At 45.6% G+C, this 26,588-nt stretch overlaps 1 protein-coding gene across 1 annotated transcript in view; it reads left to right on the forward strand.

The window, feature by feature from the left end:
• Positions 1-268: 268 nt before the first annotated feature.
• Positions 269-26,588, forward strand: part of Nmnat2 (nicotinamide nucleotide adenylyltransferase 2) — a 164,315-nt gene continuing 137,995 nt past the window's right edge. Inside the window, exon 1 of the mRNA XM_052737195.1 lies at positions 269-518. Within this exon, the coding sequence (XP_052593155.1) occupies positions 434-518 (85 nt within the window). The 5' untranslated portion in view covers positions 269-433. The remainder of the gene's footprint in view (positions 519-26,588) is intronic.

Raw genomic sequence — 26,588 nt, forward strand, 5'->3', positions numbered from 1 at the left:
AGTGAGATAGGAAAACAAAATCTGAAGGAGGCAGGACATAGCCCGCACACCATGCTGTGAGTATGCAAGGCTCTGGGTTTGGTACTACTTCTTGCCTTGTAGATAAACTAAGATGGGATGATGCAATGAAGTGGGATGGGGAGGCTAGAGATGACAGGGTCAGGCACCAGGACCAGTGAGTGACGCAGAAGACGCGAGAGAGGAAGTAGGACTGAGCACCACCGAGGGAAGAGCAATACAAAAGCAGCCCCGGATCTCGCCGGAGTTGCAAGCGTTAAAGGGAGGCGGGGAGTGACGCGGTTTGCGTCTAGAGCGGCTCCTTGGAGTCCACAGCATCCACCGCCGGAGCCTCGCCTTCCTTTCTCCGTCTGCAGACACAACGAGACACAAAAAGAGGCAACCCCTGGACCAGCGCGAGGGACCTACTCCCATCATGACCGAGACCACAAAGACCCACGTTATCCTGCTGGCCTGCGGCAGCTTCAATCCCATCACTAAAGGGCACATTCAGATGTTCGGTGAGTCCTCCCGCCCACCCCGGAGGCTGCTTCCGCTGCTCTACTCTCGCCTGTACGGTGGTTTTCCAGGGCGACTGGGCAGAAAGGCGTGCGCCCCTCTGGAGGGGTGCGCCCGCTGATCTGGCTAGTGCCAGGTTAGTCCCTGCGATCACCGCTAGCGAGAGCCGACGCAGGCTGCGTTTTTTGTTTTTTTTTTTTTTTTTTTTCAGGCTTCTCTAGCTTGGGGCCAGATCGCCTCGCCGAGGGCCAGGGGTGGGGGAGGTGCGGGGTTGGGGGTGAATGTCCTCTGGGGCGGGGTGGGAGCTCCAGGTTAGAGCCCTGGAGTGCGGCCCGACGGTGCTGCGGAGGTTTGACTACTTGGCGGGCGAGGGTAGGGATGGGAGCAGAGGTTGGGGTGCGGAGAAGGGAGCAGAGGGGTTGGAGATAACGTGCTGTTTGTTTAGGATGGACAGAAAGCTCGAAGGAGTTAAATGTGCCTCGGAGACACAAACACACGCACACGACACACCAGTGACAGGGACTCGGGTTTCAAGGAGACGACTACCGGGTTTGGCTGGCGCTTCCTGGAGGCGCAGGGACAAATGTTTGGGGGTTGTGGCTCTGTGTGGCCCCGAGCGGTGGATGATGACTGATGGCGAGGGGTACCCCTGACCGGCCCAGGTTTCGCTCTGGCTGCCAAGGAAGGGGAGGGGGCGGGGCGGCGGCTGCGGGAGGTGGTCCATGAACTGGCGAGATGGATCCGGGTTCAAGTTGGCCAAGGTTCTGTCCAGGGCGGCGATGGCACCCGTCAGCCTGGCAGCGTGAGTGTGAGGATGGATGTGTGGATGTGCGTGAGAGTCGGGCAGGGACGCGTCTTCACGAGTTTGTTTTTGAGGTGTGGGGTGTGTAGCCAGAGGGATGGAGCCCCAGCGTCTGGGTGCGTGTATAAGGTCCAGCAGAGAGATGCCACGCGGCTCAGAGGCTGCTCCCTGTTAGGACCCAAAGGCGCAGGGTGTGTGCGCATTTAGACCTCCGAGAGAGAGACGCGGGGGTCACTTTAAAGGCAGGAATCGAGAAGTTAGAAGTTGGGGGTGCTTTTTCCTGGGACTCAGGGAAAGTAGATGAGAGCCAGCGCGCCGGGGATGGAAGAAGGAACCGGTGAGAGGCCCTGACCCGGCCCTGCGGTGAGGCGCTCTCCACAGGCGGCGGTGCTGAAACGCAGCGCGCTGCCCCTGGCTGCGGGCACACGTGTTTGCCCAGGGCTGGAGGACTGCCAGAGCTTCCCTAGGCTGTTAAATGAAAGCCACAACATACCCGTAAAGACGACCCCACATGCTCAAGTTAAAAATACCCGTCTCTAAACCTAAAAGGTGAATCTTCACTGGGCCTGATGATGAAAAAACTCACGACAAGGTTATAAAACTACCCTGCACACAGGGCAGATCCGGTGGCCACTGTACAGAATGGGAAGAGGGAGCCTAATTACTAGCCATCCCTTCCGCATTATTCTGTAAGCTTCTAAAAGTGTTTATTCAGAGATGATGCCAACTTGCCTGTTAAACAGGGGGCTTTGTTACAGCATCAAGGTAGACCAGCAGCAGCGTGGGCCACCTTCTCAGTCTTCTGAAGTAGCAACACCCCGGGCATTCGCCACTTTTTACTTTCTTTTGAGTCCAGTGTCAAAATTCTCTCTTGTATTCTTCGTCCTTGTCATCCACTTTTCTGTTGGCAGCCTTATGTTGATATTGTTTCCCTCTCCCTTGGCCGGGAAGGATGGAGCTTCCTTGGGAACTCCTCAGCTCTAGGAATCTTTAGTGGGCCAGTGGGTGCTCCTCTTTTCTTTCTGGAACTAAAGATGTGGAAAATCCCACTGGCTGTGGGCTCGGAAGTGGGTCAGCTTTTGATTGAGCGCAAGGGCCTTGTCTTGCCGCGGGAGAGTTTGGTAGCAGTGATAAAGGTTGTTACCGGGGGAATGCTAACGTGCCAATTCTCCAGGAGCTTTGGGGATAGAATGTGAGAGCAGGCCTGGGTTGTAGCAGAAGGTTTTGCTTTTAGAAGAAGTGAAAGGAGACAGTGGCCATTATTCACCTCCCATTGGCCTCGAGGACCAATCGAGAAGATCTGTCAACAAAGCCTTTCGAGTATCCATTAGGTGTAATTTAAAGAGCAACACGGGGGGAAAAAGCTGTGATGTGCTCACGATGGGTTTCGGGAGCTGACTACCTAATGGAGGCCTTTCTAAAAGTCTATAAACACGAAAAGGAAGAAAGAAGAGGCAGACAAAAGAGAAACTGAACTGTATGTCGTGGGATCTTTTACTGATACCTTTGAGCTTCTTATACAGTTTGAAAATTATTTTTATGACATTCATTTCTTTATTATCTGTGTGTGTGTGTGTGTGTGTGTGTGTGTGTGTGTGTGTGTGTGTGTGTCCATGCATGTGCCGCAGCTTTCGTATGGGGGTCAGAGGACAGCTTTCGGGAACTGCTGCTCTTCTTCTACTGTGTATGGACTGGGTGCTGAACTCCGGGCGTCAGCCTTGGTGGCAAGCACCTTTGCCTTCCGAGCCATCTTGACAGCCCTGTAAATAATGTCTTTGTTTTCTTATTTAACTATTTTTAACTTATTTAACTAGTTTGGAGACTCTGTCCCAATTATATCACCCTAGATAGCCTAGAATCTACTGTATAGATCTGGCCGGTCTTGAACTCACAGAAATCTACCTGCCTCTCCCTTTTGAGTACTGCGATTATATGCCTGAATTGATTTTATTTCATTTTATATTTCTTGATAATGGGTCTCACTCTTAGCCCAAACTGGTCCGAAAGTTATAGTAATTCTTCTGCCTCAGCCTTGCAAATGCTGGATCAGGCATGAACGACCACACTTGCCTTTATAAATTACTTTTGTATGGCAGTTTCTAGTTAAAAGCTTTTCATGTATGTTTTGAACTGGTTCATAATAACAATCTTAAAAGACGAATATCACCATCTTGTTTGTGAGTGGGAAGCTGATATTCAGAAACTGAGCAGGTAACAAAGTGATTTGATCTTGAGACAGGGTCTCAAGTACCCTAGGCTGGCCTCAGCATGGCTCTGCTGGCAAGGATGACCTTGAACTAATGCTGGGATTACACAAGTGTACTACCACTCTCTGGACTGGGCTATCTGGAACCTCACATTTCAGATCCCTCTTACAGACACTGCTGTACTGCACGAGCCAGGAAGAAGCGCTCAGCTAATCTGGTTGGGTCATCTATTGAACACTATTTCCTTTAAAAGTATGCTAATTAGAATGAAATTGACTATCAGCTCATTGCATTCTGGGTGATGTGTTTCCTTAAGAGCTTTTTCTCATTGCAAGAGAGACAAGTTATCCATGAACTATTTCCTTTTAAAAATGATGTTAAGATGTTCCCCATGAACACATAAGTACTTAACATAATTAAATTATCAAACTTTCTTTGAGTGTGTGAAATTTGGTGGTACATGCTTGTAACCCAGAATTCAAGATGCAGAGATAGGAGGATCAGGAATTCAAGGGCAGCCTTTGCTAAATAGTTTAAGGCCGGCTATATGAGATACTATCTCAAAATCAAAATGTAAATTCCTTTAGTAGAGGACCTGTATTTTCTAAAATCCAGTTGTTTCCTGGAGGGGTAAATAAGAGAAAACATAAACAAACAGAATCAGCACTTAGAACTAAAGAACTCACTGTTCTTTTTGAAATGCAGGTGGTATATTCATGTGTGTGCAGGAGCATGTGTGTGTAAGGGGGCATGTGTGTGAACAGGTGTGCGTAAAGGTCACGGGACAAGTTTGAGTGTTATCCTCAGGAGCCATCCATCTTTTTAAAGACAGGGCCTGTCATTAACAAGCCCTAGGGACCCATTTGTCTCCACCTCCCCAGTGCTGAGACCACAAGTACATGTCACCAAGCTTTTTTTTTTTCTTAAATGTGGGTTCTGGAGGTTGAACTCAGGTCCTTTGGAAGAAAGTACTTTACTGATTAAACCGCCCCCAAAGCTGAATTTTTCATTTTTATAAATTACACCTGGCACAATTTGGGATATTTGTAAAATATTTTAGAATGAACCTTTTTTGTACTCTGAAAGAAGAGTTGAACTTTTTTTTTTTAAATCCCATTTGTGGACTACAGAAATATAGGAAAACAAAACATTTGTGATAATTTTATACTCATTTGTAACTAAAATGTTTTAGCAAAGTAAACCCATGAACTAACGACGCTACGTTTCATGGGTCAACCTCACTGCGTAAGAAGGCAATGTGAAGCTTGAAGGATTTTTATGGAAATTCTTAGTCTTCATAACTTGAAAGAAAATTATACTGAAATACCATTTTTTAGCATGCTAATGTGTAATCTCTACTTGAAAATTAAGAAGTCGATATTTATATTGATATATTTAGTTGTAAGTCTACCATTGAGTAGCCAAATAGCAAGTTTAAATAGAAAAGAAAAAAAGACTGACTGATTAGTTTGGGCATAAAAGCTAGAAGAATGAGATGATTTAATTAGAGCTGAAATATATCATGTGCTTGATGACTGTCAAATAACTAGATTTTCCAGTGTTTCTATTTCAACGTGTCTTTACTTTGAGCAATTGGGTCGTTTGAAAAGGGGTATGGTCTGATTCTGCTCCTTCTATAGGACGGTGAGACTGCTCTCTGGGTGTGCAGGTGGAATATAGCCTCTATTTGATAGTTGGTAATGAACTTGGGGGTCAATGATAGGGAACTGCCAGGAAGTAAGAAAGCACTTAAGACACTAACCTTGTCTACATGGAGAGTTCCAGGCCAGCCAGAGGTACACACAAGACCATATATATATATGTGTGTGTGGGGGGGGGGGTTAACATGTTTGTTTGAAATACTTATATTAAAGGTCACTTATATTAATACTTATATTAAAAGGTCACGCCGGGCGGTGGTGGCGCACGCCTTTAATCCCAGCACTCGGGAGGCAGAGCCAGGAGGATCTCTATGAGTTCGAGGCCAGCCTGGACTACCAAGTGAGTTCCAGGAAAGGCGCAAAGCTACACAGAGAAACCCTGTCTCGAAAAATCCAAAAAAAAAAAAAAAAAGGTCACTAAACACAACATAGTATTCCATACCATGGATTTACTTGCTATTCTGTGAGAAGAATGGATTTGTGGTAAGGGGGGGGGGCAGACGTGGGAGAGTTTGAGTCAAGTTCTCATTGCGTAGCACAGGCTATGCTACAACTTGCTAAATAGCCCATGCTATCCTTGAACTTACCATCCTCCTGCCTCAGCACCCTGAGTGCTGAGATCGACAGCTGTGCGCCACCATGTCTGGCGGAGCTCGAACACAGTACCACCTCCTTCACAAATGGCAAAGCAGAAGTACACGTGTGCCATTTGATCAAGAACGTTAAGTGAAAATCAGGAAGGAACCAGTTTTCACAAATCCAGCCTCGAATCCGCAGCACCCTTTCATACCCATCCTCACGACTGCAAGGATGGTATTGAGAGTCATTAGCATTGCTGAAACGGGGAGCCCTCGGCACTTAGCTGGCAACAGAGGGCGAGGAGAATCTCACAGCTGTTCCCTTTCGGAAACACAGGCCACCAAGAAAGTATATTCGACAGAGAGAGACATCATCTTCTGCTCGTGGCAAGAGAGGCCTTGTTTTCGTTAGTTCTCCCCTTTTCCAATTTTACGGCACTCTCAGAACGTCTCAGCCGCCTCCCCCAACATTCTCTTTCCTTCCCACTCTTTACTTCAACTGATACCTTTATTTAGATTTTCACTTCAACAGTACTTTCTCAAGAGAACCCCCGCTGACTCCCAAATAAGCCTGGCTTCCCTGACATTGGCTGCCACGCCATCTGATACTGTTTCTGTGACACAACTCTCAGTTCTCTTCAAACTCCCACCTCACCTCAAACTCCATTTTTCATGCTGTAATTAATTTCTGTAAGGAGAGAAACAACTGGAAAAGTGTGGTTTCATCACTGTTTCCTAATACCTAGCACGGAGGAGGCGCCCTACCACAGTTGCTGAATAAATAGGAAACAAATGACAGTATGGACTCTTGGGCCAGACAGAAGAACTGAGCATGCTCATGGCCTGAGACAATGAAAAGGAGTCATCAGGTATCAGAATCAGAAAAAGTTCAAAATGTCTCACGGAAAGGGGTACAGAGAGGAGAGAGGAGAGAGAGGTGGGTGAGGTCTAATCAGTCATGAAAGTGTATAACTCCTGTGAAGAGACATTGCATTGTTTTTTAAGTAAAGACGTAAAATAGCCATATCTTTAAATTTAATACCTAGTTGGGTTTTAGGAGTCTATTATCTCTATTTATAGGTATGTGTGTGCCTTGGAGGTCGGAAGGCGGCACAGGTTACCCTAGACTTGAAGTTTCAGGGGGTTGTGAGCTGCCTGATGTGGGTGCTGGGAATCAAACTCAGGTCTTCTGGAAGAGCAGCAAGCACTCTGAACCACTGAGCCAGCCCCCTCTCTAGCCCTTGTAATTGAAGGTTCACATAGGCGGCTGGGGAAGGGGAAGGATGTGGTGATTTCTTAGGCATGCATTTCAGCAACACAGAATCTAGACGGAGGATGGCCGTCTGGCCTGGCTGCTGTTACTCGGGAAGGGCAAGAAGTTTATCTGAAAGTCACTGAGGAACTAAAAAGAGATCCATAGTTGCTGATTTGTGAGTTCCTGATCAGGACAGATAATTGACGACACCAGAGGAGAAGCAGGGTTTAGCTGGTGGACAAAGTGAACATGAGTGAGTTTTACTCCAAATTTTAGGAAGTACATATTCTTTTTCTTTTTTTTTTTTTTTTTTTTGGTTTTTTTTTTTTTTTTTTTAGGTTTTTCAAGACAGGGTTTCTCTGTGTAGCTTTGCACCTTTCCTGGAACTCACTCTGTAGCCCAGGCTGGCCTTAAACTCGCAGAGATCCACCTGCCTCTGCCTCCCGAGTGCTGGGAGTAAAGGTGTGCGCCACCACCACCCGGCTCTTTTTGGTTTTTTGAGACAGGGTTTCTCTCTGTAGTTTTGGTGCCTGTCCTGGATCTCTCTTTGTAGACCAGGCTGACCTCGAACTCACAGAGATCCGCCTGGCTCTGCCTCCCGAGTGCTGAGATTAAAGGCGTGCACCACCACCGCCAGGCAGGAAGTCCGTATTCTTACCAAGCACTGGAACAGGAGAAGTGAATAGTTAAGTTCAAAGTCTCTCTGTAGCCTGGCATATCTGAGTGCTGTATGGAAAGCTCCCGGGAGGCTCCAGACACATTCTTCAAAGTTCTTCACACATGAACAATGCTGAAGCTCATCAGCATTATGAAAAGTTAAAAAGATCAAAAGTGTTTTTTTTTTAGTATGAAATTGGAAGATAATCAAGATCTTAAACCGTTTCTTTTTTTTTCTGAATGTGGAAGCTGTGAAATGGGAGCAGCTGATATTACATAGTTCACAGAATTTTCCAAAACTTGCCCATTCCCACGATGGTGATTTTAGTAACACCATTAAGCAGTGTTAGGAAATCCCATTCAGCCTTCAACACTGTTAAGATGAAGGTCTCTATGAAGGTTATACTTGAGTCTCTCATGGTTGCTGCTCTGTGTGTGCTCATGATGCAGGGAGACTGGGCTGGTACAAACTGCTTGATGTGCTCTCTCTTGCTGAAGTGAGTGGCCGCCCTCATGGGAACAGGAGCGGATTGTAAGAGGCAAACCTCTCACCCAGAATTCATCCAAACCCAAAGACAGTCTAGAACAGGGCTTCTGAAGTTTTTTCTATTTGTGGCCATTTTTCACCTGAGACATTTTCCTACCCAACTCTGGTTATATAAATATATAAAATAGGCATATAAATCAAACATTTACTGATAATAAATCATAAAGGAATTTATTCTAAAATGACTGTTTGTAATATATATACCTTTATTATTTATTAAAGATGAAAGCAAATTTGCACGCTAATGAGATGGATGTGCTTGTTAGTTTTTACATAAAGAATCAAGGCTTGAGGATAGGGATGTCTTTCCTTTGATAGAGTGTCTGCATACCATTCATGAGGTCCTGGGGTTTGATCTCCAAATAAACCTAGTTTGGTGGTGGTGCACTCAGGAAGTAGATGGGAGAGGATCAGAAGAAGTTGAAGGTCATACTCAGCTATAAAACAAGTCTGAAGCCAGTCTGGGCTCCATGAGAAGCTGTCTTAAAAACAAATCCCTAAGTAAAACAAAAACAAGGAGTTAAATCTTGGCTGAATATTTGATACTGAAGGACGCAGAACATCTTCATGTTTCTGGTTACTGCTGTTTTAATGTTATAATCATCAGTGTTGAGAATGCAGCTGCACATAAATACATAGGCAGAAGTACGTTCAGGCTGTTTGGGAAACTGTTAGCAATTCTGTCCTAATCTGTAAGGGTGGATCTTGCTCCTCAACTTGACTTACCTGAAGAGAGAGCTTCAGCTGAGAAACTGCAGCCATCAAAGTGGCCTACGGGTGTGTCTATGGGGCATTTTCTTGATTGCTGATTGATACAGGAGCACTTGGGCCACTGTGGAAAGCACCCTCTCTGGGCAGGTGGGCCTGGCTGTATAAGAAAGCAGGTTGAACAAGCCAGAGGAAGCGAGCCAGTAAACAGTGTCCCCTCGTGGTCTCTGCTTCAGTTCCTGCCTTGAGCTCCTGCCCTGCCTTCCCTCCATGACAGACTGCAACCTGGAATCTGAAGAAACTTATTTCTTGAGTTGCTTTTGGTTATGATGCTTATCACAGCAACAGAAAGCAAGCTCGAGCATTACCCCAAGCCAAAAGTCATTTAACAACGTCTTAATGAAACTTAAGTCAGCAACTCAAAACAGCAGTTTTTTAAATAAAAATTCGAACACAATACAATCCAGATAGATACTAATTTGGTGCTTACATGCTGAAGCATGACAGTAAGAAAATATTAAAGGTCTTTGTTTTCTGTAACCATTATGTTTCTATGAGCAGAAAACATTACTCTATGGTGACGCAGCATATGACTGTCTTGAATCTGACTGATGTGTTTCAGACAGCATTTATCAGGGTAGCCAGGCTTGATGACATGCACATGTACAGTGTGACTGTTGTGTGTTTCCAATGAAGTCCCCAGATGCATCATGGGTGAGTGCTTCCAGAAACACCTTGAATTCACTACACATTTGGTTTTGAATTCATCTTTGGCCATTATGCTTCAGAACCCTTTTCCTGTAGCCAAATATTTCTCAATCCAGCACGTTCAGTTGCAGGGTCCCATTTGGGGTTGTGACCCACAGTTTAAACATCTATGGGCTGTGACTCAGAGATTGATGTTCTCAGAGGGTTTGTTTTTTTTCCGAGACAGGGTTTCTCTGTGTAGCTTTGCACCTTTTTCTTGGAACTCACTCTGTAGCCCAGGCTGGCCTCGAACTCACAGAGATCTGCCTGCCTCTGCCTCCCGACTGCTGGGATTAAAGGCGTGCGCCACCACCGCCCGGCTGATGTCCTCAGTTTTGAGATGAAGAACTGTTTCTTTTTGCTTTACTTTGTCATAGTTTATGTATCTAAGCTTTTTTGTTGTTGTTTAGAACTATCAGAATTTCAAAAGTGAGCTGCGTGTAGTGGCTTGTGTCTGGTGAGTGAAAACAGATGGGGCTGGAAGCTCATTAGCCAGTCATCCAGTTGAGTTTATGAGTTCCAGGTTCAGTCATAGACCCTCTCTCATCACACACACAAGTGCAAGTGCACTAGCATAAACACGTGCACACATCCTTTCAAGCACATAAGCGTACCAAACACACAATTACATACACTACCTCTTGTAATTAAGAGGTTCATTTGACTTTTAAGAAACAGCTTGAGAACTGAGTGCAGTAGTGTCCACCTACAATCTGAGCACTTAGGGGTTAGAGGCAGGAGGATCAAGAGTTCAAGGACAGTCTGAGGTATGCGAGACCCTGTCTAAAGAAAGCAAGTTGGATGCTTCCTGACACACACAAGTTTAAGGAAAGGGAGCTGTTCACCATTTTGATTGATACATTGCACACATGTACTGAATTCTTACACTATACCCTATAAGTAAGTGCAGGTTTTGTTGGTCAAAAAAGAGTTTGAATTTTTTTTTTAAGTAGGAATTGAAATGTTGCGAACCACAGAGAAACATTTATATCCAAATCTCTCATGTTAGACTGTCTTAAATGGACAGCTGAAGACATAGACTGCTAACACTCAGGTTTGAACCTCTATTCCTAAGATACTGTCATCCATGGGAGGAAAACACAAAAGAGGGTGTGTATGTGTGTGTGTGTGTGTGTGTGTGTGTGTGTGTGTGTGTGTGTGAAAAAGAGAGAGAGAGAGAGAGAGAGAGAGAGAGAGAGAGAGAGAGAGAGAGAGAGAGGATACAGATAGGTGTAGATATACAAAGTTACTTTTCCTTGGACAACCTATAGAAGTAGTCAGTGTGTGGCTGGAGCAAAGAATGAAAACCCAATTTTTAAAATGTTTCTTTGAACCAGATGTGGTGGCTTTTGCCTGGAATCCCAGCTCTTGGGAGGCTGAAGCCGAAGGATGCTACAAGTTTGAGGCCAGCCCGGCTACATAGTGAGTTCCAGGTCAGCCCTGACCACAGAGTGAGATCATTTCTCCACAACAAAACTCCAAAAAATCCAAACACAAATGAAAAGAAAGAACCAACCAATGAAGCACAAAGTTTCTTTATTAGTATTCGTGCTCGCTCTCTCTCTCTCTCTCTCTCTCTCTCTCTCTCTCTCTCTCTCTCTCTCTCTCTCTCACACACACACACACACACACACACACACACACACACACACACACACAATCATCTTGTTTTTGCTTTGAGACAGGATCTAACTATGCAACCTTGACTGGCCTAGAACTCTCAATCTAGCCCAAGATGGCCTTGAACCTGCAGCAGTCCTGCATCCTGGACCTCCTTAGTGCTGGGTTTATAGTCGTGCGCCAGCACACTGGACTCAAGCCTTTTGGTGGCAAGCACTGTACCATGAGCTCCACCCTCAGCCCCGCGGTCTGAGTCTAATCGTAACATATTTATACCATTTTCCTCCCAGGCACCAATGCAGTGTCCTGTTGGTGGTAATTGCTTAATGAATACCTATGGCATTGCAAAATATACTTTCTAGTGAAGTTCTTTTTAACGTTGGAGTTTCAAATATTCTGAATTGCTGAAAAACAGATCCCAAATATTCAAAGAGATGCATTAAAACAGAAAAAAAAAAAAAAAAAGCCCAGCAGTTGTGGCACACGCCTTTAATCTCAGCACCTGGGAGGCAGAGTCAGTTGGATCTTCGAGTTTGAGGCCAGCCTGGTCTACAGAGTGAGCTCCAGGACAGCCAGGGCTACACAGAGAAACCCTGTCTCAAGAAACCAAAGAAAGAAAGACAGAGAAAGTAAAAACACCACAAAAATCACAAAACGAAAAGCAAAAAGAAAGAAAATAATGAAACCAAAGAACAAACACAAAGAAATGCATTAAATACCTTTTCAATATCAGTTTTGTTTTGCAATTCTCAAATACATGGTTTTGCTTCACCAAAGACATTTGGAATAATTCTTTTGGATTCAATGCTAGAGACTGAGGACATAGAAGCTCTTTTGCTAGAGAATCATGTCATATCTCAAAATATGTAAAAGCGGCATTAGTTCACAATGAACAAATGTTTTCACTGCTAGAGATCTTCTAATTATAAGCATTCACGGGCATAGACCACATTTTTTTCCTTTTGATCCTTTTTGGCAACTAGCCTCAGAAGTATTTTAGCTTTAAATGATGTTTCAATGCTTCCATGATGTGACCAAAGCAGTCACCCTCTTGACATTGGCTCCCTTTTCCTTCTGCACTTCACAATTTCTTAAGATTTATGAATTTTATAGCAAAGGCAAGTGCAATCCTCACTACCCCGCCTTTACCACAATCATCCTCACTATGGCTACCGTATCTGAGTGTTTAAAAAACTATTGCTATCTGGCTGGGTGGTGGTGGTGCACGCCTTTAATCCCAGGACTCAGGAGACAGAGGCAGACAGATCTCTGTGAGTTCAAGGCCAGCCTGGTCTACAGAGGGAGTTCCAGGATAGGCTCCAAAAGCTTTGTAGAGAAACCCTGTCTCATAAAACAAACAAACAAACAAAACAAAAACCTACTGCCACCCAATTGCTTTTCATTGAACCTGCTGCATAATGTTCTTTAGTCTTAGATAAGGAATTAGTCAATAAAGTTCTTATGATTTGAGGGCTGGAGAGATGGCTCAGAGGTTGAGCCCTTGTTTCTTTTCCAGGGGACCTGGGTTTGATTCCCAGCACCCATGTGGTTACTAATAACCACTTGTAACTCTAGTTCCAGAGGATCTGACACCCTCTTCTTCTGGCCTCCGTGGGCACTGCATGTACGTGGTGCACATACATACATGAAGGCAAAACACCCATATGAATAAAATACAAATGAATACCCCAATTCTTATGATCAGGGGGGATAGTGAAGTCAAAAGGAGGAGGTAGCCAGAGACCAAGAGGGCTGGTCCCTGAAGGACAGGTGTCTCTATGGTACTCTCGTTATCTGCATCACGGTTGCTACCCACTACGTGAGTAGCCATGCTGCTGTGTGGGGACTTCATTTAACATTTACCACAGTGGCAGTGCACACACCTTTAATCCCAATACCCAGGAAGGAGGCAGAGGCAGGTGGATCTCTGAGTTCCAGGCCAGTTGGTTTACAGAGCAAGTTCCAGGACAGCCAGGGCTGTTACACAGAGAAATCCTGTCTTGAAAAGCCAAAAGAAAAGAAAGAAGGAAACAAACAAAAACCATTTACCACACCACAGGATCAGGAACAGGGGACTGCCTGAAGTAAAAGTGCATGCTCACGGTGTCTCACTTTTGTTTCTTAGACTAAAACTCTTGGACTAGGGCTTAATTCTCCCCCCCCCCCCTTTTTTTTTTTGGTTTTGGTTTTGGTTTTTCGAGACAGGGTTTCTCTGTGTAGCTTTGCGTCTTTCCTGGATCTCGCTCTGTAGCCCAGGCTGGCCTCGAACTCACAGAGATCCGCCTGCCTCTGCCTCCCGAGTGCTGGGATTAAAGGCGTGCGCCACCACAGCCCGGCTCTTGCTATCCTCTTAACCAGACTCTCTACTTCTGTCTTTGGCCATCGATACTTAATATTTTCCTCCTATCTTTTTGAATTTATTCATTTATTTATGTGGTGGGGTTTTAGTCAGGGCTAGTTTCAACACTTAATTTTTAGCAAAGAGTCAAAGAGATCCTTTAAAAAAAAAAAAAAAAGTATGCCAGCTCTAAGTCAGGTAATATTCTCCTCCAGGGGCTTCCTGTTTCACTCAGAGCAAAAGTTGGAGTGATCTGCCCGCTTCCGTGCCCACCCTCCTCACCCCCCACCCTCCTCACCCCCCACCCTCCTCACCCCCCACCCCCGCCATTATCTCTATGACCTACAAGCCTCCTCCAGCCACTCCACCCTAAAACCCTATTCTACCTCATTCTTGGCCATGCTCAGCTCTGCCTGGAAGAGCCATGTCTAATTTGCTGCCCTCTGTATCGTAAGGTCCTCCCCTGGGCTGGGCAAGTCCTCCTCCCCGACAGACGTCTCACATCACACCGCCCAGTTCCCTAACTTCATTACCTGTGTCTCTTTTCTCTCTCATCACTTTTCACCAAGCTTTTCCTTCTTTGCTGTTTATTTAATGCCTACCTCTCTAGAAGAAAACTGAGGCCCCGGAAGCCTGGGATCAATCTCATGTCTGTTTTCAATGTATGGGGCTCCTAGAACAGTGTATTCAGCCACTGTCTACTGAATGAGTAAATGGATGAACTATTAGTACCATCTACATTCTTGTCTGTCTTTAAAAAAAGTATGTGTCTGAGTGTTTTGCCTGAATACATGTCTGTGTTCATAAGTGTGCCTGGTACCCTCAGAGACCAGAAGAGGGCTTCAGAGCCCCTGGAATTAGTCACTGATGTTGTGAGCCACTGTCTGGGCTCTGGGGACTGAGCCCCAGTCCTGAGCAAGGGCAACAAGTGCTCTTAGCTACCGAGTCACCGCTCCACTGCTGTCTCAAGACTTTAGTAATCTGTGGTGAGAAAGGACGGAGCTCCGAAGGCTCCGCACTCACTGATTCACTCCGAGTACTTGTGTTGAGTCCTGAATGTGCCCCAGGCACTAGACCCTAGAAACAGGGAAATTCACAACACTCCCCATGGTGCCGCAGGAAGAGCATCTTGTGAATGATCTCTAGAAATAAGCGACGTAAACACAGCAGGTCAGATGACCGCTAGCCATCTCATGTTGGGATTTGGGTTTCTCTGCTGTGAAAGGGGCAGCAGGCGGGTCTGGATAGAACCCCTGGTGCTGGCTGCCAGAGAAGAATGTTCTACCAGGAATGTTCAACCTCAGCCTGCGGGCCACAGGTGGGTAAGAATAGCTATGACAGCCTGAGCTTGAAAGTTGGCGTTGCCCAGTGGGCAGGGTGGAGACTGGCATTTGGGGCTGACAGGAGGTTAAGTGTGAAGGTCCCCGACAGTGTGGCACGCTAAAGAATTTCCAGGAAGCTGGCTATAAGGCAGACGATGTGAGAGTGTGTACAGGGGAGGGCAGGGGATGAAAGGCAGGAAACAGGCTGCTCGAGGTGCCCAGGGCTTCGAACAAAGTAAGCACTTTTATTAATTTTTCAAGTTACATTTATTTGTGTGTGTATGTATGTGCACACGCACGCACACACGTGTGTGATGGATTCATATGGTGGTCATAGGACAACTTATGGAAGTCAGTTCTCTTTCCACCCTGTGGGCCTCGGAGATCAAACTCAAGTTACTGTCAGCCTAGGCAGCAAGCGTCTTTACTCTCAACTCAGCACTTTTATTGAGCTCTGGAGCGGAGATGACAGAGGCTGGGGTTGCGTCACAGTCATGGGACCTGCACCCCAGAGATGCAAGCATTTCCTCTACTAGCCTCCCATTGGAGATAGACGACTGTGACATTATAGAAATACTGTAATCTTATTTTCTCTGGGTTGCTTTTTCGAAATGGAATTTTCTTTTTATCGTGATTTTATTTATTGATTTTTCTGAAATGAAATTACTGTGCATTGTACGAACCATCTCTATTGATGAACTACACGGCTGTGCAGCCTTCTAAAACATTAACAAACAAAAATCCCACTCCCCTGGTGAGAAGTCACACTCACCTAGGTCCTCAGTCCCTCAGAGGATGTGCCTGCTGGTCTGGCATTCCCAGAGTTCACGTCACCCTCGTTACAGCTATAATTTTGAAGAATCTGGCTGTGTGCCTTCTCTCATCTCCACTTAATTGAAAGGTAAATAGTTTGAGGACCTTTCCTTTGATGCTTGTTTTAATTTGTCCTGGAGGACTTAAATAAATAATACATTCCTATTCTTGGTACAAGACTCATTTTCTATGGCTGAAAATTATTATTATTCCCCTTTAAAGACTCAACTAACCGACACCCCAGGAAGGGGTTGGACTTTCCAATACCTTGTTTCTCAACATTTTCCCAACCCTTCATCTGGGTACCCACCAAGGAGCACAATACTCATCCCATGGAGTGCTGAGATGAAGCTACATCAATAACTATCCATGCTGTTTTTGAAAGTATCTGTGTGCTGATAAATATTTAGCAGCACGTGACTCATAAATGGCAAGTTCTTTAGAATAAAGCAGTGTTTTAAAATGTAGAGTGTCATACATTATAAACTACAATAAGACAATAAAATCTGGTACATATAAATTCAAGTCATAATTACTTTATTTACTATGAACCAATCTTGCTAAGCATCATTAAAAAGTTATTTACTTGTTTTGCTCCAGGGAGTCAACATTGATGTATAATGTATGATTTTTTTCCCTGCTGTGAACAATGTGGATAAAAAGTAGGCAAATATACCATTTTTTCTGCTTTATTAAAACACTCTTTTTCTTTGGGTGTATGTACATCTTTGTGTGTATATACATAGAGATATGCATTATGCATGTGTGTTCATGTGTGTACAGATGCATGTGTGTGTACGTAAGTGGAGAAGTCAGAAGCTAACCTCAAGTGTCTTTCTCGGGTGCCATCATTGGCCTTGTTCTTTATAATGGTGTCTCCCCTGGATCTGGAGCTTGCCGAGTAGACTAAACTAGCTACCTGGATAGTAAGTCCCAAACATCTGCTTGCCGTTCTGCCTTACCTCGCTTATGTATGTGAGTTCCGGGGGTCGAACCTAGGTCTTCGTGATTGCCGGTGGAGCACCTTCCTGACCAAGCTGCCTCCCAGAGGTATTTTCTCTCTTTAACCTAACAGGCTGCCTAATATCGGTTTGTCAATATACTGGCTTTCTCAGAGCCTTATTTTTCTCATCTGTAACACTGGGTGACCATGTAACTCGGAGGTTGGCACACAGTTGCCTGCGACCAAATGTGGCCTACCACCTGCTTTTTTAAAAAAATTTTTTTGGAAGGTATGAAAGTTAAGAATGGCCTTTACATTTTCTGAATGGTTGAAATGATACTTTTGTGACGTGTGAAAATTTTTTGAAATTAAGATTTTGGTATTCACTAATGAGGTTTTAACAACACAAAGCTGGGTTCACTCATGTGTACATTATTTATGGATATTTTTGCATGAAAACAGCAGACTTGAGGAGTTACCACAATTTGCAAACTGAAAAATACAAAATCTAAACTGGACATTTATAGGAAGAGTTTGTCTACCAGTGGGTGCTGGAATGACAGCCAGTCCGAAGGGTCCTGAAATGGGAAGCGCTGTTGAAGGCCATTACCTAGACGAGTCATTTAATGAACAATTTTCAGTCTAACCGAATCTCTAAAAAGACTCATTTAAGCAGCAAGTGCAGTTTCAATGTCACAATGGTAATTTTTCTGGCCAACTGGGCAAATGATGATGTGCACAGTGGGGATAACTTTGTGGCTTTTGGCTTATGCTGGATCTTGATGAGCTCTGGCCTTTGTCAGCCATCCAACATGGGTGTCTTTTCTCAGAACTCAGTTGCCCCTTCCTCCCATTTCCTCCGTGTTGAAGCTCAGTGCTGCCATCCCTTACGCTGGAAGGCTCCAAGCACAGCATCTTTGCATCAGGAGGTGCATCTCACCTCCCTCGGAGCCTTGACAGCACTTGCTTTGTACCTCTCTTATAACACTTAGCACATCTTGCTGTTGGTTGTAGCTATTTATGCCTCCGCTTCAGTTTCCCTATCAGACTTGGGAACGTGCCAGGGTCTTCTGACTTTCTATGTCTCCTGAGGCACCTGGCACATTGCTCTGAGCACACGGGATATGAAATGAATATTTAGCAAATGAATGAATGAATCATTAAACTGTTAAAGATATTCAGAATCTCAATTCCTAGGTAAAACAGGTGATTAGAGAAAAGAATTATTTGGGAGCAAAGGAATGCAGGGGAAGCAGATAGCCAAGTAAGAGCACGTTAGAAAACAAGACAGCCGATACAAAGTGCCATGGATTCAAGACTTCAAAGATTAGATAACCCTTGCTGCAAAACGAGAAAGCCCTGATCGGCTTGGTGACTCCTGGCTGTAATCACAGCACCGGGGAGGCCGAGGTGGGAGGGTTGCCGTGAGTTTGGCACATTGTTAATTTGATGCTAACCTGAGCTACAGAGTGAAACTGTCAACAAACAAATAGAAACAAGGGCTGAGGAAGATACTGCTGGTAAAGGCTCTTGCAGCTGCCTGTCAACCTGAATTCAACCGCCAGGACCCTCATGGTAGGAGAGAGCGGTTATCCTCCAGCCTCCTCATGGGCATGTGACCCCCACAAATGTAATTACAGACCAAAGACAAAAAGGCTTCCAGGAAGAGGAACCACCTCACAGAATACAGCCTCTCCGTGTGTGGAGGGTGGGTAGGGTGGGAGGGTCATGCTTGGGGGCTCAGTATGTAACTGGTAGGACTGAAATACGGTGTTGAGGATGGAGTCGACTGCTGGTACCGTCTCCGGATGCTTTAGTCAGATGCACCATTCGGTAAAGAGGGTTTGAGTAGGAGAAAGGAGTGGGCTTTGATTTATTCACAGTTTGAAAAAGGTTTTATGTACCGGGCGCCAGGCAAAGGGAAGCTTTGTAAATTATTTACTCTACTTCAGACAAATGAACAAGACAAACAATGGCAACAGAAGTGCCTCGTGGCTTGTCAGCTGTAAGTGTTCATCTTTAGAAATCACAGAATCGCTCTTGGAAGACTGCAAAAGCCATGAGGCTATGCATCTAGCCCTGGAATCCTCTGGCAAACAGCTTCCAAGTGTCTGTCCTTTCTCTACAAGGTTGGCTAGTTTTGGGGAAAACACTGTTTTCCCAAGTAGCCAAATGTTGTGTGGCAAAACTGTTCCTGGGGAGATGCAACACTCACATCTACTCACCCCAGATAGGGAGCCCACGACAGACTCCAGTACAGATACCACCAAAGTCCAGCTTGGTGAACCGACGAGTTTTATTGGGGTCACTTACTTACAGGAACGTGGGAGAGGGGTTACTTACAAGAACAGAAATAACTCAAGGCCAGCTTGCATCTCCAAAGTCCACCCCAACATGGGTGACAGCTCACAAAGCTGGGAACCTGGAGCGCCCTGCACAGCCTGCAGGCGGCTCAGCAGGCTGGAGCATGTCCTTTTCAGGTGCCTCAGTTGCTCTAAACCTCTTCCAATCCGCTGGCTTCTGCTTCTCCCAGGGAGCTGGTCCAGTCTTGTTTGCAATCTGCCTTCCTTCATCTGAGAGGGACTCAGCTTTTACTACTGACTCTGTCAGGGAGGGGCCTAGAGAATCTGGTCAGTTTCAGGAACTTCCTGAAGCTCTCTTGAGTTGTTTACCTTTCTGCTTAAGGAGCTTCCTTCCAGGGTAGAAAGTTTCAGTCTCGGAGGAAACAATTACACAACACCCAGCAGCAGCTCGCTGGGCACAATTGTAGCTCTTCAGAATTGTTCCTCTGGGTTGATGCTGATTTCCTGGGGCTTCCACCTGTTGGCCTTAGTTCTTTTCCTTGACATCCAGGGAGAGAGTCTAGTTTGTCTTCTACTTGTGAGACATCCAAACAACCAAGCCAGATATTCTGCCTCCAGCCTTCTCTTTAGACTTCCTTCCATGGACTGCCACATTTCTAGTCTTCATGATGCCCTGGCTCATCTTTTAGCCTTTCCTTATTGTCATATCCCTTTGACAATGGCACACCCAATTCACACTGCAGCATTCTGACTTCTGTGGGTGCAGTCAGGGCCTGATGTGTGCTGGGTGACCTACTACTAAGCTTGGCTTAGTTGGCGATGTCTTTTCTTTGGGATGTGGCTGTCTCTTTCTCAGTCAATCAGTTTAGGCATGCTATGGATACCTGTATGCTAAAACATCCTGACTCTTTGGTCAGTTTGGTGGATTAAACTGCTAAACAACTCCAGCGTATTTAAACAGTCTAACTGGTGTGTTGTTAAGATATGCTGTCTTTGGAACTTTGCAGGGCAGTGTTTATATATTTAGTACTATGAGTTTGTCATTTATATGGTTAGTACTATGAGTTATCAGCCACACTCTAGGAAAGATGTTTCAGTAAGAAGATGTCTTGCAGGTTCTCAGGGCTGAGACTAGATAGTCAGGGACCACCACAGGAACAAAGAGCTGATAAGTTCTGGGAACTGAATCTATAGCCTATTCTCTTCCTTACTCTCTTACTCTTCCAATAGTGTATAGGATGTGCATTTCCCGACCTTTCTGCCTTCCACTGCGGAGACCAGAGGGATCAGATGCACTATAATGAGCAGGGTGGCTCCAAGGACAAACTGACCACTGATCTCTATCCCACACGAGAAACCATCTTTATAAATACTAGAGTCACGACTGTTGGAAAATTACCAGACTCTGCCTGACTTCTCTTCCTGTCAGTATTGCATGTTTGTGAAGGCCAGAAAACAACGTTCAGAAGCCATTTCTCTGCTTCCATCATGTGTGTCCTTTGGTATCAAAATCAGGTCATCAGGCTTGTTGGAGGCTGCTGAGCCATCTTGCTGGCCCCTCGGTTGCATTTTTTATTGTCACTGAGCCAAACCCTACTAGCATCCAGAGTAGAGCTTTCTGGATCCTGAAATTATCAACCTTGTTTTTTTTTTTTTAAGTCAGATTGGCTACATGCAGTACTACAAAGCTGAAGAGGATCTTGAACTCTTGATTCTCCTGCTTCCACCTCCCCAGGGCTGAGATTACAAGCATGTACTACCACAACAGGCTTAGAAGTATCAACCTTCTTTTTATTTCACTGAAAAGGTGGTTATTTTTAAATGGGTTTTGTGGAGACTCCAAACTAGTTCGAATAACTAACTCTCATCCATGTTGAAACACCCTGCCTTCCCTAGCCACACTCCTCCTGGCCATGCCCAGAACACTGCCCAATTCTTAAGTCTTTAATGTCAGCAGGAGGTGAGGGTGGGGGAGAAATGCCCTTGTTCTCTGCCATGATGAGTTGGTTCCAACACAAATATCCTGTGTTACATTTAAGCAGAGAAGGTGGACTCTTACAAAGAGAAAAAGAATTAAAAAAAAAAAAGATACAAGATAACAAAGGTATAAAGCCAGCATTAGGGAGGCAGAGGCAGGTGGATCTCTATGAGTTTAAGGCCAGTCTGGCTTAGTAGTGACTTCCAGGCCAGCAAGGGTTACATAGTGAGACCCTGTCTAAAAACAAAAAACAAAAAACAAAAAACACCACTGTGTAACATTCAAAACAGCAGCAAAAGTGAACAGAATACTATTGGGAACCCCGACTTCACTATCAGCTTGCCTGGGTTTAGAAATGATCAGTGTGCTGCCTGTCCTGATTTATTGGTACCGTCAGCCTGGCCTTGTGTTATTTCAAGGGGAAATTCTGCTGTAACAGAACTGCTTCTGTCTGTCTGGCCCCTTCTCCCAGCCAGGTTTTCCTCTTGCTGTTTTATTTGCTTGCTAGATGCTTCGGGCTGCAGATGGGACTGGTATGGGGATAGTCTCTGCACAGACAGCATAATGCCTCCACTCATTAGCAGGGGTGACATTTGATCACAAGCAAGGCCTTGAGAGCACAGGATTTATGGCCCTGCCCTTCTTTCTCACATCACGGGCAGTCTCTGAGGCATCCCTCCAGAGCAGCTCCCACTGGACACAAGAGACCATTCTTCCTTGGCACAAAACATCAAGCCCTTTGCCCGTTGTCTTTATGCTACGACCAGTGAGATGTTCCTGCAACACTGGTTCCCAGCCTGGGGACCGAAACAACCATACATTCTCACACATTCAGAATAAGGGTCCAGTCTAGGACCTGACTGACTCCAGTAACCCCGAAAGTACCTCTTTTTGCTTTATTTTGATTTAATGATACATTATCATGACACCCAGGCTGGCCTCAAACTAGCAGAGGATGACCTTCAACATTTGATCCTCCTGCTTCTCACAACGGAGGGCTGGGATTACAGGCAAGCACCACCACACAGGTTTATGTGGTGCCTACATCCAGCTCTGGCTATTTGCATGCTAGGCAAGTACTTTAGCAACTGAGTCATACCCCAACCCCACTGTAGGTGACCTTGATAAACGAAGGCAACATTTCTCCCTTCCATTTCCTCACAAGAGAAGGCAAATAATTAAACAAACCCCGTTTGGCGGCCAAATTGGCTCCCGTAGAAGCATTTCAATTCTTGGATTGTTTGGCCTGACTAAACTCTGTACAAAATTAAAATAAAATCCTTTTGTCTGCCCCTTAATCCTCCCTTTCCGCTGCTTGAAATCAACTTTTCAGGATATTGTCATCTGTTTTGTTAACATTTGCATTTAAACATAGTGAATAAGGAACTTTCCCCAGAACACAGATGGGAGTGTTTAATCCCTCTACCCCAGTTTCCCAGTAAATCATATGGCTATGAATATTCATTGAGAAGACCTGACTCCTCCAGGCCTTGGGGCTTGCCCTTATTGCTTGGGCTGGCTTTGTGGGGGTTTTTTTTTTCTTTTTTTTTTTTGTTTTTCGAGACAGGGTTTCTCTGTGTAGCTTTGTGCCTTTCCTGGATCTTGCTCTGTAGACCAGGCTGGCCTCGAACTCACAGAGATTCGCCTGGCTCTGCCTCCAGAGTGCTGGGATTAAAGGTGTGCGCCATCACCGCCCCTGTTTGTGGTTTTCTTTGGGATCCAAGCTCTGACAGTGGATAGAGAGGGAATGGTGGTTGGTAGATAAGAACCCAGCTACTCTAACCAGGACCCTCCTCTTGCCCCTGACCCCCAGTCCTGTTTACACATGCACTTACACACAATTTCTTTGAGATGCAGATGGTTTTATTTCAGTCTACTGTGATTTGTGAACATTTTGTGTAAAGAAATGAAAAAACAAATTTATTTCTTCGCTCACAACAAAGCTGGAAGGTGGGGAAGGGGATCAGAAACGAGCAGGTGTCTGGCAAACGGCAAATGGTAGCCCTCTTTTACATTGCAAATGGCAAGAGAATCCACAGAGAATGATTCAATAACCCGCCTGTCCACATGCCCTGGAAGCTGAGATAACACCTACCTCACTGGCCGATGGAAGACGTTAATGAAATAATGTGCACTTCTTCGATGTGTCTGTCCCCAGTGCTTTATAGCAATCCCTGTGAAATCACAAAACAGATCGTAAGCACTGAGAAGTGCTGTGGATTTTCCTCAGGGTGCGGGTGTACAGTATATATCACCAACACTTCCATGATGCCCCCATCAAGTCCAAAAGGAAAACTGATACTTCCCTTTGTGGAGTGGGTTCATTTCCTTCCTGCATCCCCCTGCTTTTTCCTACACCCTCTCCATCTTCTTCAGCTAGTCCATCCCCATCACCTTAGCCAGCTCTCTAAATCCCTTAGCTGGCCTACTCCATTGCAGTAATCAGAAGCTATTGTGCCCGAGAAACTCTGCCTAGCTATCATTCTCCAGGCACATCCCTGCCGCATGTATTAAAGTCATAGCCCATCATTTCACATGTGGCATTCCTAAGTACACTGTGTTAGTGACTGGTTCACAGTAAGTGGGTGATAAATGGAGGTAATATTAGCAGTTGTTGCCAATGTCTGCGGTCTGATGTCGTGCCTGGGCCAGCACACTGTCACAGTGGAGGTCTAATTGCCAGGGTGAACAGACAGTTGGAGAAGAGGGAGGAAAAGCAAAGAAGGGTTGCTGATTGCCATCCAGTGTGCTGCAAGCTGGCCGGGACCTCAGAAGGCCTGTAGACATGTCTACATTGTCATCGAGCCTCCTGAAGGCACCAAAGAAGCAGCTTTCTGTGCAGGGCAGTTGGCTCTTCTTTTTGCTATTACTGTGGGCTTAACTGTCAGAACAGAGGGATATGAAAAGAAATCGTCTCTGCCCCACAGGCAGAGAACTTGGATTAACTTCAAACCCTTGTTGGGTCCTGCAGGGAAGGCTGTGGAAGATCTCACAGCAGATGCAAGGTCTTGCTACTCGCTGGAAGGATCTGGGGACAGTGTCACATGCCTACCCATCCGCCCTGAGTGCTGGCTCGAGAACTGTGCTTCGGGCCAGATTTTTGTGCCCGTCCTCACCCCGCCACCTTTCCTCCCTCTTCTGGGACTTCTCATTGGAACTGATGATGAAAGGCAGAGAGAGGCTCTGCAGAGACAGAAAATAAGAAGACCTGCAGTTGGAAGAGAGTCCAGAGGTCATTCACTCGCTTATTGGATACTTTCCACAGGCTGAGCTCACGTCCAGTCTTTCACTGCCGGGCAGCTTCGTTTGTTAGAAAGCTCGCCCGAAGTGGTGAAAACTGAACACTGGTTGCCTTGCCACGTCGGTTCTGTTGCCTGTGGAACTGCCAAGCAGGCTGTTTTCCTTAGCTTTAACATTGCCCAATCCTGGGACCCATAAACATTTTGAGACCCAAGTGCATAATAATATATTTTGTGGCATTCCCGGCCGGTGATCCGAAGTACCGTCTACCTCTTTATCAGACAGAGGATTTATGACTAGCCTGTCCTGAACTTATTACTAATATCTGGCCGGGCTTCTGCCCTGCTCCTCACCCACTTCTACCCCTCCCTCCACAGCACTACCACTCTCTTACAATATTTTAAAGCTGTGGGTGTCTTTAAAAAAGAGAGGAATGCACTCCTTTAATTCTGGCACTCAGAAGGCAGGTGGATTTCTGTGAGTTCAAGGCCAGCACAGTCTCCATAGTGAATTCCAGGACAGCCAAGGCTACATAGTGAGAACTTGTTTCAGAGAATGAGAGAATGAGGAGAGAGAGAGAGAGAGAGAGAGAGAGAGAGAGACAGAGAGAGACAGAGACAGAGAGACAGAGATAGAGAGAGCACAAGAGAGGAGAGAAATTGCTAGAGCAGTGGGGGACAGAAACTGGACTGGCCCAGGTGTAAGATAGCAAGAGGTCTATAATTGGAGAGAGCATATTTTAGACACTTTATTAAGGAGTATTGACTGGAAAGTGAACAGAGAAGAATGGGGCTGAGCAAGGCCACAGGTTGTTCTGTGTTGTTGTTTACTTTCTCAAGATGGGAGAAAGAACTCATTAGCATGATGATAGGAGCCATCAACAGATATGGAAAACCCAACAGTGGAAGACATGGAGGGGACCCAGCCTTGGAAAAATGCCTTTGAGTAGGTGAGAGGAGCGGCCTCTGAGCAGAATGGATGATTTGGCCTTGCCTGCCGGCAGGACAATGCATCCAACCCAGAAGAAGAGAAAGTAGAGAATGTGGGGTCATGTGCGCTAGGTGGACAGATGTGGTGGGGCAGGGTGGGGGGTTTCTCTCCTGAGAGCTTCTGTTCTCTCGAGGAAATAGGGAGAAAGGCTGTCCCTGAAGTGTGAGAATGAGTGTGTGCATGCGTGCGTGTGTGCGTGCGTGCGTAGGAGGCGTCGGGATTGGAAGCAAGGAGAGGTAGGGAATGCAGCAGGGACAGAGTCCAAGTGATGTGGTGCAGGTAGTCCTTCCCGAGTACGTCTTCCCGAGTGCGTTGGGGTTCCACTCTGGGAAGGGAACTCTCCAGACCAGTTCCTGGTGCAAGCTTAGACATAGGTTTCACGTAAAATTTGCCAGTGCACCACACAACAGGATTTCAGGCTTAAGAGCTCTGAGAACTATCACAGTGTTTTTACAATTTGACTTCATGGCTGGTGGTGGTGGTGGCGGCGGCGGCGGCGGCGGCGCACGCCTTTCATCCAGTACCCGGGAGGCAGAGGCAGGTAGAGCTCTGTGAATGTGAGGACAGCCTGGCCTACCATAGAACTCCAGATCAGGTAAGGCTTATAGTGAGATCCTGTCTCAAATTAATAAATACAATAAATATAATAAAAAGGAAAAAGGCTCTGTGAAAAAGTAAGCAGGAAAACATGCACTGACCTAAATTGACCTCCCAAATGTTCCAAATGTCTGCGGCTTTGCATAAGGTTGGGTTCTGCCCTCTTATTACTAAAGTGTCGGTCTTCGCATGGGGGAGGAGCTTCTTGTCTTTTCAGTTTTGAATAAATTTGCTTCCCTTTACATTTCTTTATGACGTAATGACTTTGACTTATCTGGCTTGGGATTCCTAGCCTGAGTTATTTTATGTATTTAAATTTTTTACATTATATTTGCTTATTATTGTGTGTGTGTGTCTTTGTGTGTGTGTGTGTGTGTGTGTGTGTGTCTGTGTGTGTCTGTGTGTGTCTGTGTGTGCCAGTGCCATGATGCAAGAGTGGAAGTCAGAGGACAACTTGGAGGCGTCAGTGCTCTCTTTTCTCCCTGTGGGTCCCTGAGAAGGAACACAGGTCGTAAGTTTTAGTGGTAAGCACCTTTACCCACTGAGCCGTCTTGCAGGCCCTGTTTTTAATTCTTCATGCTCACTGAAATCAAGACCTTGTACGTAGAAGCTGAGAGTCTTCAATTAGGGTTTTAAGTATAGTTAGCCTAACTAGCATTAGAATTAGTCGATCCGTGTCTGAGGCAATTACCTGCAGCTGCCTGGGAATGAGCGTGCAGTGATGGTAGGTATGTACCATCGGTCAACAATGCCAGTGCAGGCAGGG

Source organism: Peromyscus californicus, unplaced genomic scaffold, assembly GCF_007827085.1.
Source record: "Peromyscus californicus insignis strain IS unplaced genomic scaffold, ASM782708v3 Scaffold_14__1_contigs__length_90479793_seg_2, whole genome shotgun sequence".
NCBI lineage: Eukaryota > Metazoa > Chordata > Mammalia > Rodentia > Cricetidae > Peromyscus > Peromyscus californicus.